The sequence below is a fragment of the Ceratotherium simum genome, chromosome 33 (genome assembly GCF_057802395.1).
Source record: "Ceratotherium simum simum isolate JZ-2026a chromosome 33, ASM5780239v1, whole genome shotgun sequence".
Taxonomy (NCBI): Eukaryota; Metazoa; Chordata; class Mammalia; order Perissodactyla; family Rhinocerotidae; genus Ceratotherium; species Ceratotherium simum.
In genome coordinates, this window is record NC_141932.1 from 28,908,004 (window position 1) to 28,921,841 (window position 13,838).

Sequence of the window (13,838 nt, forward strand, 5' to 3'; positions counted from 1 at the left end):
GTCAGCCTATAATCTAATCTTAGTACAAATTAAAAGGTACTTTTGTCTTTTTCTCCAACGAAATTCTAACAGGAGATAAAGATCACTAATTCAGGAAACAGCACCAATGCCCTTGGACTTGGAGTCAGGGATGGTCTACTGTCCTGGAGACAACTCCACTGACCACGGCTCTCTGATTCTGGAGGATTTCCTGTGCGTGGTGGTTCTGTCAAAAATCCACATGTACGAACTGCATCTTCTGTAGGGAAAAGCCCCTTCTACGTGACCACCACGAGCACTTAGACGAGCTGGGTGTTCAGTTCTGAAGCAGGCACAGCTGCCCGCAGTACAGGTGGCGCTGAGGTTTTCAGCCACTCATAACAGGGCACCACCCTGGAACTCCCCTCCCCCACAAAAATCATTCTTTGTACTTTAAACTAATGTTGAGCTTTTGTACCAGCTCCCAGAAGTTCCTAAAATTCTGTAGGGTCATTTGGGATTAGATTTCACATTCTTGGCATTTTGTATTCTTTTAAAACTCAGCAATTTTACTTTTATCAATTTATTCTCAAGAAACAGAGAGCAAATGTGCATAAGGATAGAGCCAAGAGAATACTTATTATAGCCCTATTGATCATGGAAAAAAATAAGAACAATTTAAAAATCAACCATGGAGATTGGCTAAATATAGATTCACTCAGTGAAAAACCATAAGGTCAAACTACAGATATTGTGGCCCTCAGGGTGGGAGAGGGGGCCAGGGCAGAGAGGGGATAAGGGGGTGCTGGGGAGCCCTGGGGAGGCACCACCTAGGCTTGATGGGGAGGGAATCAATCAGCTGTGGTAAAGGTATTACACAAAGGGAAAGCCAAAATCTGACTCAGAAGGTAGATGTAAATATGTATGTTTATCATAGATTAGTGATTATTATATAATTAACAGATTATATTAATATTAGTAATAGAGTACAGTGTTAATGTATTGATATAATCAATAATTAATAATTAACATGTTACTATAATCTATAACAATTATTATATTATAACATATAAATATATTATATATCCTCTTTTAAGTTATAAAAATAATACATAGTCAGTAGAAAAATCTGAAAACATAGGTAACCAAAAGGAGGAAAACAAAAGTGGCCTAATTACCACCCAGAGGTAATGCCTCCTACTATGTGGGTACACACCCTTCCAGCATCTTGGGTAAAACCCTGGGTTTTCTTTGTGGCAGTGATGACAGAGGCCACTCATACTTCGAGGGCTTGCTGTGTACCAGGCACATTCTAAGCCCTTTATGCACATTGAAATCTCCAAGTCACGCCCACTGTCCAGACAAGGACACTGAGGCACAGAGAGGTTAAGCAGCCCGCCCGAGGTCACAGCTGATAAATGGGGAGAGCCAGGACTAGAACGCAGGTGGTCTCTCTTCAGAATCTGTGTTCACAACCATTAAGCAAACTACCTCTGAAAACTGTTCTGCACCTGCTTTTTCTCTTCTAGAAACATAAAATTTAGGCATCATTTTATGGAGTGAGGCTTAGATTATTTAGATTATTTCAACGTGTATGTTTTAGATGTATTTTACAAGAGTTAGATCGAACTTTATCTGACTAGAGCTAAAATGTCTGACTAGATTGTTTCATCTCAGCTCTCACCTCCTTACTTGACTTGGGTGGTTGTTATTACTATAACCAAAGCATAGTAAGTGCAATTTATTCAGTCTTTGGGGCAGGCACTGTGCAAACACTGACTTATGCCATTTTATCCTCACTTTACAAATGATGCCCAGTGAGGTTACAAGCCTTGCCCAAGGCCACGCAGCTGGGCAGTAGAGAGCTGCAATCCAAATCCAGACCTGATTGACTCCAAATCACATGCTACTAACACCCACTCCCTACCGTCTCCTCCCTACACCTTTTCTGGAAAAAAACCTGAAATACTACTGCGAACCATAGGCTCTAAATCACTATAGACTCCAACTTGAAATTCAAGTTGTGTGGAGAGATGTCCATCTCCTAGCCCAACAGAAGGCCCCTAAGAGCCAGGACTCAGGTGACAACACAGGCCGGGCGCCAAGCTCCATCTTGCTGCAGGCTCTCAGTGTACCTACCACCCAGTCCCCACGCCTAGCCTTCTGACCTGCGGCTTGAGTGGCGTACTGTGGCCACCTGCCCAGTTCCTCCAGCTGGGAGTGCTTCCCTCTCACCCACTGCCAGCTCTGACCTGCAACCCAAGCCCCTGTCCACAAACTTGCTCCTTTCCTGAGTCCAGACCTCTTCCTCCTCCTCATCTTGGCCCTGTCTTGATAGCTGGCATTGGCACTGATGCGTCAAAATCCTGCTTCTGTCTTACTTCCCACATGGGGCCTCTCCGGCCCCACTGTGTTTCTCACCCTGCATCTCTGACCACAAAGCCCTACTCCATGGAGGCTGGCGCTCCACTACCAAGCCTGCAGTCCCTTCTTCCTGACATCCTGGCCCCATCGATTGTAGATCTATGGAATTACCTTTCTGACTTTTATACTGCCTGGGTGCTGTCCAGCCATAGAGTCCATCTCCAGGCTCCTCATCCTTCAAAACGGTGTCATATTTGGATAGAGTTTCTGTGGCATATATATCATCATCTTCCTCTTCCAGGGCACCAACACCAAAAGCCTTCAAAAAGAAGGTTTCAAACTGAGCAATTACAGGTTTTAGGGTATGTCTGCTTTCAAAGATAAAGCTATTTTAAGGATATGATTGAACAGACCACATTAGCACTGCAAGACCAAGAGAGAAGCAAATGAGAGCCCCAGATTAACATACAGACTCAAGTCCTTTGGAAAACAATGACTAGAAGTGAACGCCATGCCTCCAGCTCTGGGGCTGCCCTCCAGGCTCAGCAGCAGCTAAGGGTCTGGGTCTTAGCACGGGAAGAGGAGTGAGTACACACTCAGGCAGCAGTGCAGGAGGAGAAATGGGGCCTCCGAAAGGAGAAAGGCAGAATGCTCATCTACTGTTCAATGCGGCCTGGGGCCAGGGCTGGGGACCAGGCTCTGAAGGCCACTGCTACTCTAATGGCCGCTAAAAGAACTCCTAATCCTTGTGGGAAGCAGCTTCCAACAAGTATCACTTTTTGTTAAAAGGATTGGAAAAAAACACAAATAGGAAAGAAAAGGTAATGATGAAATTTTCTAAATGTAATTTAGGAAAGACCCTCCAGGGGCTGGCCCCGTGGCCTAGCAGTCAAGTGCGTGCACTCCGCTGCTGGCGGCCCGGGTTCGGATCCCGGGCGCGTACCGCCGCACCACTTGTCAGGCCATACTGTGGTGGCATCCCACATAAAGTGGAGGAAGATGGGCACAGATGTTAGCTCAGGGCCAGTCTTCCTCAGCAAAAAGAGGAGGATTGGCATGGATGTTAGCTCAGGGCTGATCTTCCTCACAAAAAAAAAAAGAAAGAAAGAAAGAACCTCCAAATCAATTTGAGAGGACAGGCAATCAGTAAAAGCTCTCCATCTCCTCAAAGGTAAAAAGCAAGTCTCCAAGTAAAACTTACACCCATCTTTCCAACTTGGGGCTTGTCCGAGAGGTAATAAACCTTGGACCTGAATTTGGAGAGGCAGACTGCAATTCAACCATGAACCAAATCCAAGGGGCAAGTGTGGTTTTCTGCTCAGCCCCACAAGGGTGTGGGGAAGCACAGACTCCACCAAGAACACTAGGTCAGAGGCTCTCAGGAACACACATTCCAATCAAGAAGGTGTGCTTTACACGTCTTCAGAAAAGATCCTAAGGAAAACACAACCACTTCAGAGTCTTCACGTAGTCGATGAATAAAGAGGGCCCACACTGAGGCAAATAGAATACGGAAAGTATTCTCATTTCTCAGCGGTTCCACCTTTACAAAACAGAAACAATTTTACCTGGCCTGAAATGCCCAATTTTCTTCCTTTATTCACTCCAATATCTCCAAGAAGATTGCTTGCTCCCTCGGGTCCCTCACTGAAAAGATTAAAATGTTCTCCTGAAGTTCCAAACAGTGCTTGGTGGGGATCTAGGCCCTTGTAAGCCAGTCCGTGTACATTATCTTTAGGTGTGAAATCCACAGGTGTGACGTCTTTGGGTGCAAAGGTCACATTTTCTGGCAGGTAGTCATCATCTTCATCCTATTTTACAAAGTGGAATAAAGGTGAGTCACTGCCTGGCACAAAGTCAGCCTGTGAAATACTGTTTTCAAACGCAGTGATTAATTCCGAACAGAACAATTAGCAAACTTTCATTTACGCTATTACAAATAACTACATCAAGTCCCTGAACAAAATGATACTAATGCAAACAACGCCATTTTAAGAATGTGAGCAGACTTGGGCTATCTATGGTGCTGGCATGTTGCCAAATACACTATCTGACATAACGAGGACAGATTTAGGGTATGGGTATTTCACTACAATAGGATCTGACTGAATTCTAAAATTGTTTCCCACCCCAAAATTTCACATTCATAAAGTAACAGATGCTACAGTACCAAATTGAAGGTCAGTCATCCCATATGATACCTCAGATCCTTCAGAGCCTCCAGGGGGTAACGCACAGCCATAGATTTTTACTCCAGGATCTATAAAAGAGATTTCAAATGCATTAGTCATGAGCCATTAAATATAAAGAAACCTGACTCACTGACACTCCAGAGGTACATGGCTGTGCTTGTAAAAGGTGCTAGGGCTTTAGGGTCAGAGACTGATCACTAGGGAACTGTTTTCCGCCAGCCCCTGCCCCCCCAACACTCTGGTAATAACGTGCTTAGTGAGGAACCCCTACTGCCCCAGCACCACAAAGAACCCAAAAGAAATTACTGCTGCTTCCAAGAGTTCATAGTCTGGCCGGGGAGACCACAGGCAAGGAATAAATAGAAAATAATCATGTTAAACTATAACACAGTTTTGGTAAAGGTAGGAAACAAGAACTTTCATATGCTGCTGGTGGGAATATAAACTACTATAATTCTTCTAGAAAGCTATTGTGCATTACACGCAAAAAACCTTAAAATACATGCATACCACTTGACCCAGCAACTTTATTTCTAGAAACAGAAAGCCATTAAAAGTACGCTGTAGAATTAACAAGAATCAATATACACACCAGGTTTTTGTCGACGTGGTCTTCTCTTTACTCGAGGACCAATTCCTTGTCCTTCCTTCCAACCCATTTTTCTTAGCAATTCAAAACCAACAGATAATCTAGGACATCAAGGCATTGAAAATGAACTTCTTTTTACAATAGTAGAGAACAGTAGGAAATAAGCAGCCTGGCTCCTGCCTGAGCCCTTTCCCCATCCATATTAGAACTGCATGGCCCTGCCGCTCCGGCCACAGCTGACTGGTCTTGGAGTACACACCTGACCTGGGGAAGTCGATCAGATGCCCTCTCTCCCAGGCCTTTGGAATGGGCACATAGGGACTCTAAATGGTCAAGCATGTGGCCTAGGAAACCATGACAGTCTGAGGCTGCCACATTAGGCCACATGCCCAGGAGCAGAACAAGAAAGGTTGCAGAAAAAAGAGGGTAGAATGGGGCAGACGAGAGAGCCCATAAAGCTTGTGAGGCAGGGGGTGGGAGGGAAGCCACCCCAGCTCCTAACAGCTCTCCAGCCTCCATGAGCCCCCGGAGCACAGCTAGTGGCTGGAGCTCTAGAGCACTCCGTGCAATAACAGTGCAAGATCCTTTCAACAAAACCCCTTTTTGCACTCAAGCTAGGCTAAGGGCTTCTCCTGCGTGCAACCAAACTATGCCTAAGGAAGATCATCATGTACATGCAAAGCTGTGATGCCAGGATCCGAATAGGCAGAATTAAAGTCTTCTCACTTTGCTGGTGTTATGAGGTCATCAAGCAGCATGGCTCCAGGAATAGGGGCAGTGGCAGCTGCTAACTGCCTGGCCTTTTCCCGTATTCTGTCTTTGGTTTTAGAAGCAAAGTCATCTGTGGTAACAATCGCTTTAGGTGCTATCCCAAATTCACTAAGATCCTTAAAAAAAAATTCAAACAGAATTACATTATTTGGAAAGTGATTAAACATGATACACCACATAACTTTATTTCTTCAAAAAAAAGGTAAACTATGAAATTGAGTTAGGAATCAGCAGAGCAGCTGACTTTACACACTCACTTTGGAACCCTCACACAAGCTAAGGTCAGTGGCTGAGGACAGGGACACAACAGTGGCCACTCAGTGAAGCCACAATAGGCACTGCCAAGCTAGGGAGACAGGAAGTAAGGGCCATACTCCTCTCGGACAACATTTCAAAGGTCAGCAGACAGGGCAAATCTTAAGAGTCACAGCCACACATCCATGAGCACCCAGTGCCAGCCCTCAAGTTACGTGCTTTTGCATTTACTGGAGCAGATACTGTTGGCTGCCTGTCCCACAGCCATTGTCCCTTCCTCTTTCCTCACAGAGCCCTGATGCTGCCCAGACACCTGCCTTTCTCTGCCTCACCATGCATTTCAGGAGTGGTGTCCCTGGCAAGGGTAGGGTCAGGGAGTGGGGGTTCATGTCTTACCTAAGCCAGTCATTTTGATCCCATTTCCCTTGCCAGGGACTGCCTTAAGAATGGGCATGTAAAATAATCTGCCCAAGCAGGTGTGAGGGAAAATCCACTACAGGACTTATGTGAATGGCTTCTTTGCTCTCAAGAAAAGATCCCAAGAAAAAGTCCCCCTTCCAGTGGATAATGTCATCCTGGATGTGCCACCTGGAACTACTCCAGTCACCTTGCAACCACGAGGAGAGCTAGTATAAGGACAAGCTGACATGGAGAAGGTGACTAAGAAGGGAGAACCAGGGGCCTCACTGACATCTAGACTTCTTGTTTCCTCACAGATTACACTAGTCAAATAGGAAGGGGAAGCCTCTGACCCACAGCCTATGGCATGCTGATATAAGTATTTTATTTAATCTTTATCACAAACGAATCCAGGACTAGGCTTTAAGGTAACAGAAGTTTAATTTTAAAACAAAATGGAGCACACCCTGCAGGCTGGTAGGACCACTTTAGAACCCCCCACCAGCCCCCATTTACCCCTAGGAAGCTGGCAGTCATGGACGTTTTAACGATGTGCCCAGAAGCCTGCACGTGGCTTCCTTTTACTCCTTTCTCTGGTCCAGTCACTCACTCTTCCCTAACTGCACTGTGCATTAGAGTTACTGTGGAGGGCCTAGACACAGCTCCATGGATACCGCACTTCTGGGGCAACTGGGGCTTTTTCAAGTAAATTTGCCTGTACGTGATTTTCCCCTTACACTCCTGACTTTAGAAACTGGCCCCAGCATAGGACACTACTCCAATGAAGGAGATCCACTGATATACAAGGCATTATAGTCCAAATACCTAAAAGATAAGGCCTTATAAACAAAGAGGAAATCGCAAAGAGGGGCCTTCTTGGGAGAGAGAAGGTGCCACAAAAAGCAACCACATGCGTCCCACAGCTAACTGGCAATTAAAGTTTTGCACACCCACCTCTTCATCCATAAAATCTTCAGGACCAAGAACAGATCTGTCTGCTCTGTTCTGTCGTGAAGACACGAAGGAAGAGGGTGTCCATCCTTGAAAGAAAAGAGTTTAGAACATTATGATCCCAGATAGTATTTTGGTGTATAACTAAATAATTAAATAACATGTATGGACTTGAAACCCCCAATAACTACAAACTCTTAGCTACTTCCCATCTCACTGCTCATATAGACGTAATTATTACACATAAACTTCTTATTAATCCCCATATTCCCCTTTGTCAGAACTTAGTGGATACAGTGAGGTTTCCCCATAAGAATTTGGAACCAAGAGAAATCAAATTATACATTGAAAGTTAAACTGTGAAAGGAACACAAGTAGATCTGAGAAGAAAGATGCAAGGTCACCTTAAAAGGCAGGATCCGCCAAAGACCAGCAGGACAGTAACATACACTAATGTACTAACACATCAAAGAAACAGTATGTCAAGGTGCCTTACTCAGCCATGAAATGATGGCTAAAGAAAGAGTCATGGAAGCAATGCAGGCAACATTCAGGGTGCCCTGGCCCGAGGACTCAACCTGGCTAGTCTAAGGGCAGGTAATGGCCATACCAGGCCCCCAATTCCATCAAACACCTGAGTCCTATAACTAACACTCCTGTTCCCCAGCCCTGGTCACCAAGCATGTGCCATGCTTAAAGAGAGAGAATGCTCTGGAGGTCAAATGTATCTGTAACCATCTGCAGGTAAACTTTTCTAGTTTTCTCTAAGAGTGACACATTTCCTACAAGAGTCCTGTGGAGCTAAGAAGGATGGGGTAGATCTACCTCTTGTTTTTTTGGTGAGGAAGACTAGCCCTGAGCTAACATCTGTTGCCAATCCTCCTCTTCTTGCTGAGGAAGACTGGCCCTGGGCTCACATCCTCTACTTTATATGGGACGCCACCACAGCATGGCTTGACAAGCGGTGAGTCGGTCCACGCCCGGGGTTCCAAATCGGCAAACCCCAGGCCACCGAAGCAGAGTTCGCGCACTTAATGGCTAAGCCACCGGGCCGGCCCTGGGTATAGATCTACTTTTGTGAGGTGGGTGGAGCAGGTTTCTCGGCCAACATGGGAGATACTCCAGGAGAGTGAGGATCTGGCCCCCTGGGCAATACCCTGGGCCCAGCACCTTCCTCCACTTCAGATTTTTATAGTCTTGCCCTATTTCTGCACAGTCCCTGAATCTGTCACTCCTAATGGTAAAGAGATATTTCGGTGTATTAACATATCACAGTCTACTTGACTAATCATTTGAGCTGGCCTTACTTTTCAATTATAATATACAGCACAGCCATAATTACAACAATCAGCAATGTATTAGTATACTTCTTTCTGCACAAACCCTACTGTTATTTTTAACATTTTAATAAGTGTGCTATTTTAATAGTGCCTTAGTTACTTTAATTCACTTTTCTTAATAATAAGGCTGAATATTCCATAGAGCATTTCTATCTCCTCTGGAGTAAACTGTTCCAGTATTTCGGTCTTTTGTTCATTGAACTGATCTTTACACATTCTGGATATTGAAATTTAGTCATCTTATTTACCCCAAGTATTTTTTTTACATGGCTTTTTTTTCTTTCTTGCATTGCTTTTCATCTTTATTTTACTATTGTTGTTCTGTACAAGTTATTTTTTTTAATGTATATAAAAGATCTGTCCCATCTTGTTCTGAATAATTGCTACATGAGTTAATCAGTTCATCTTCCATTAACATCTGAGATTTTTAAGCCATTTTTCTTCCAGTCTCTATGTTAAAACATTAAAAAACATACATTACTTTAAACAATACAGAATTTATTATATTGCATAATGTGAAAAATTTAATGGGATTTTTCTCCAGGTTGAGAGCATGTCCTGACAGGAGACAGCAGCTCTGACCCTCAGTGGCCTCATCTACAAAACAGCTGTGCTCCCTGCCCTCCTTAGTCATAGGGTCAAGTGAGACGACGATTACCTGAGCGAACCCGTGTGAGAGCACTTTGTGTGCCGCAAGACGCAACATAAAGCAGAAGTCATTATCATCATTTAATCATCTGGTTAGGACGTATCTATTTTTTTAAAAGTGAAAGAAAACTCTTCAGCTACAGTTCGTAATCAATGAACAACACACAAGTTGACTCTGGAAACATTCCACACATTCAAAGAACACAAAAGACGACAGTGTCTGTACTAAAATGTTTAAAGAAGACGGTATTTTAAAGGGGGGAGGGACCTTATGATAGTCAATCATTGGCTTTAGCAATATCACAGCTATAAGTAGGAAAGTCATACCTTCTTTTGAGCCAACAGTGTTGAAGTACCCAGCAGAGAACCCTCCACTGAAGGCTCCATGAAATCGTTTATACCTTCCCTTCTCATCTCTGACAGTCTGATCCTGAAGAGGAACTGGTTTCTTTGGTCTTTCACCTGAAAACAATATTTTGAAAGAGAAAGAGGGAAATGGATGGTGGGTTAGAAAAATTTAGGAAAAATGTCATCTCAAACAAAATGAATTGTTCACTTCTTGTTACTTCAAATATGACAATTTTAATTAAGTTACTATTCCTAGACTCTACTGGCTTATATAGTTTAAAAGACAATGTTTTATCAAGCTTCTTTATAGTTGTAAGATAATTATAAAGATTTCTTATTTATATTAGAAATGTTTTAGCAAATGGCCTGCTTTTCCCACCAAATTCCATTATGAAAACCGAATTACATTGTGGGGGACGGTCCAAACAGAGTTGAAATCTGCTGGTGAAGAGGAAGGAAGTTGCTGGGGTGGCACATGGGGTGCAGAGGTTTGTGACAGAAGCAAGACTTCTATATCTCTTCTAGAACCTCACAGCACCGTTGACTCCAGAATTTTTCCTTTGGTATTGCCGATTTTCCCCATATCTTAAGAGTTTCCTTATTTCTGGGAATTTCCTGATTCCATAGTTACTGCTCTTTAAACTTATTCTTTTTCCTACTTTGTTGAAAAAGCTGGGTCACTACATCACACAAACAAAAAGGAATTGAATACACTTTAGCATAGCATAAAAATTCCTTCAGTGTAATGTTTCAGGTACTACGACACAAATTACTGCCTAATTTTATCAACTCCGATTCAAAATTCTTAATATATTTAAAATAAAAAGTAGCCATCAAGTTATTTTCGAACACTCAGTACAGAAAGCAAGATACACAGTCGCTAAGTACACAGGGTTGAGAGTCACAGTGCTCTGGATTGTAAGGCCAACTCCACCTTTGCTGGCACTGGGACCTTGATAAACTTAACCTCTCTGTGCCTCCATTTCCTCATCTGTAAAATGGGCATGACACTAATAGCAACAGCTATTTCATAGAGTTGTCATGCAAATTAAATAAGATAATGTCTCTAAAGTGCTAAGCGAAAAGAGGGATACACAATAAATACTTTCAAAGTACTAACTGCTATTGCTGCTCTTATTCTTATATACAGTAGGTGAGATGTATCCTACAGTCCATGTGTACCTGTTACTTCAATGATTAAGCCAGTTCCTACTTCTAGAAGACAGAACAAAAAGTTAAGGAACTTCCAGCCTCATAGTCCTGGATTCTGACTTGTAGCTTGTGAAGTATTAGGTCATTTCTGGAGTGCAACCCACTGCAGGGTAGTCCAGAGCTCAGGTTCTGAAGACCAGGAGACTGGATGCAAATCCCCTCCCCTACTACTTGCTAGCTTTGTGATCTTGAACAAGTTATTTGATCTCTCTAAGCCTCAGCCTTCACAACTGTAAAATTAGGGTAATAACAGAGCCTACCTTGTAGGGTGGTGCTGAGGATTAAACACCATGTGCAGAGAGCTGAGCACAATGCCTGGCCATAGTGAAGCTCGGTTAATGTCAGCTACAATTTCATGTCATTCTAAAGAAGTGAATTATAACTTGGGTCCCACAATCCAAGATTTTCACCATTTCTTAGACACACAGTACACACACTGCATCACTGCATGTGCACCCAGCATGATTCCTGGCTAAGGTGGGGTTTCTCAACCTCGGCACTATTGACAGTTTGGGCTGGATAATTCTTTGCTGTGGGGGACTGTCTTGTGCACTGCAGGATGTTTAGCACCCTCCCTGGCCTGTAACACTAGATGCCAGTAGCAACGCCCCCTCCCCGCCCCTGTGCGACAACCAAAAATGTCTCCACACATTACCAAATGTCCCTTAGGGAGCAAAATCGTCCCCAGTTGAGAACCACCGGGTTACGGTGAGAGAGGACAGGCCCTGCCAATGCTAGGTGCTGTTCTTGCTCTGTTTTCAAGGTGCTCCTGATCTGCAAAGGGAGATAAGATCTGCAGACAACTAAGTGGAACCTATGGCGGCAGATGATGAGGGCCAACCAGCGTGGCCGAGCGGGTCCCACAGGGCTCCAGAGGAGGAGGCACCACCTCTAACCACAGCCCAGGAAAACCCCAGGAGTTTGGCATTTCAGCCAGGCCCTGTTATAACTATGGCACTAATAACAACTAATCCCTTCCTTTCACACTTATTATCTCATTTATCATACCCTGAGAAGGATGTTCTGATTAAGGAACTGCCCTAAAATCCACAGCTAACGAGCACAAAGCTGAAATCAGATCTCAACTCTGCCTCCAAGCCAGGGACACCACCCACACATTCCTTCACTCATCCCCTGCCCAAAATGTTACTGAGGGCCTCACCATGGAAGCAGCCCTGTTTAGACTCTGGGTGTGGAAAAGTAAACCCACCTCTGGCCCTGTTCCCAGGGTGCTCAGCGCCCAGCAGATGAGACCTGCAGTAGAGGACCTCTTCTGACAATGTGCAAAGACCACAACATCGCAGTCACCTCAGGCACGAGCAGAATTTGACAGCTGCAGATAGGGACACAATTCCCAACAAGGCACCAACTCCACCAGTAAACAGGAGGTCTAAAAGGGTAATGTCAGATGTTTTGAGAAAGTAGTCTAGTCTGACTGTAGGACAAGCAAGAAATGGAAGATGGAACCAGAAGGGGAGACAGAGGGCCCTGAACACAGTGCTGCAGGGTCTGCGGTATGTGGGTGACGGGAGCCAAAGACAATTTTAAGCGGGAGAATCACAGCATCAAGGAGGAGGAAAATAACCCTAAAATTAATCTGGGTACAGGATGAGCTGGAGACGAGGAGAATTCTAGAGCCAAGTGAAAGTGTCTTAGGAAAGAGTAAATAAGTACTGGTGCCCCCTTCCTTCCAGGGCAGAGGGCCTATGGGTCTATGGGTGAGAGTTGGACCACTGTCTCTTCACCAATAAACCTTTCCGTCAGGGCCAGCAACTTTAATTAAGTAATGGAGTCCCTCCTCTACCAATGTTTGTCTAACCTGTCACTAAAACTTCAAAGCGAGAAGTAAAAGTGATTATTGGTCTGGTATGTTATATTGTAAAATGTAGTCAGAGTGCATTTAAACTTCAAAGGAAACAATGAATCGAGCTTCAAAAACTTCTAATATTGAGAAGTTAAAGAATGAGTTTAGGACAGGAAAAAAAGTCTATAAATCAAATGTGCCCTCCTTCCACTTTAAAAGCATGGTTAGACCATTAAGCTTCATTTCAGATATTGTGCACCATCAAAACAGGAAGAATTAGAAAAATATAGGTCAAATAGTTGATGACTTACAACACGTCACTTCACAAGGAAACAAATGTGAGATCAGAAATATAGAAATGATAGAACAGCTGCCTAACACGGCTGTAATAACCTCCACTCATGCCTGGCTAATCCTCACTCTCTTCCTGCATATCTAAATTCTAACCAGTGTGTAAGGGATCCCATCCAGCCTTCTCAGGCTTCCTGTTAGTTTGTGTAGGTTATCTCCTATCTACATCAGACACTTAGTACTTGTGAACCTTGTACTCTTGTTCTCAATTAGATCTGAAACTCCTCGAATAACGCATCTCTGTCAACAAATTCTTTGAGACCATGGGGTGATGCGTTTGCCAATAAAGCTAATGTGATCTTAGGTTGTATTAAAGAAATAGTCTAGAATGAAGGACATACTAGTGATGGCCTGGCTCTACCCACACTCTGGTCCCATACTTGGGGAAAGGCACTGACAAATTAAGGTTGAGGGGACTTTAAACTGAATTTATTAGAGAACTGAGGATGTGGAATGTGGTACAGAGATGTCTTAGAGGAAATGCAAGGGCTGTCTTCAAACACATAAGAAGCTGTCAGGAGACTAACATTCCTCCATCTTTTGTAAGCAGAGGGTAGAAGCAGGGCCAGTGTCTGGCAGAGGTTTCTAATGATTAGAACTATTTGTAGGGAATAAAAGGGTAATCAGTGGCAATGTCCCAGAAGAAGTACAACCCA

At 43.8% G+C, this 13,838-nt stretch overlaps 1 protein-coding gene across 3 annotated transcripts in view; it reads right to left on the reverse strand.

Annotated features, from left to right (window-relative positions):
- The window catches only part of GPATCH1 (G-patch domain containing 1), a 39,444-nt gene that overhangs the window by 24,548 nt on the left and 1,058 nt on the right, over positions 1–13,838 (reverse strand). The window contains exons 1-9 of one of the 3 annotated variants that reach the window (XM_087421843.1): positions 12,238–12,863; positions 9,795–9,929; positions 9,478–9,571; positions 7,483–7,568; positions 5,830–5,990; positions 5,107–5,204; positions 4,524–4,582; positions 3,891–4,133; positions 2,494–2,641 (exon numbers count right to left, since the gene is read on the reverse strand). In XM_087421843.1, the coding sequence (XP_087277969.1) occupies positions 2,494–2,641; positions 3,891–4,133; positions 4,524–4,582; positions 5,107–5,204; positions 5,830–5,990; positions 7,483–7,494 (721 nt within the window). In that variant the 5' untranslated portion in view covers positions 7,495–7,568; positions 9,478–9,571; positions 9,795–9,929; positions 12,238–12,863. Of the gene's footprint in view, positions 1–2,493; positions 2,642–3,890; positions 4,134–4,523; positions 4,583–5,106; positions 5,205–5,829; positions 5,991–7,482; positions 7,569–9,477; positions 9,572–9,794; positions 9,930–12,237; positions 12,864–13,838 lie in introns of those variants that run through there. The other 2 variants (XM_087421842.1, XM_004439782.3) reach the window with 2 other exon arrangements.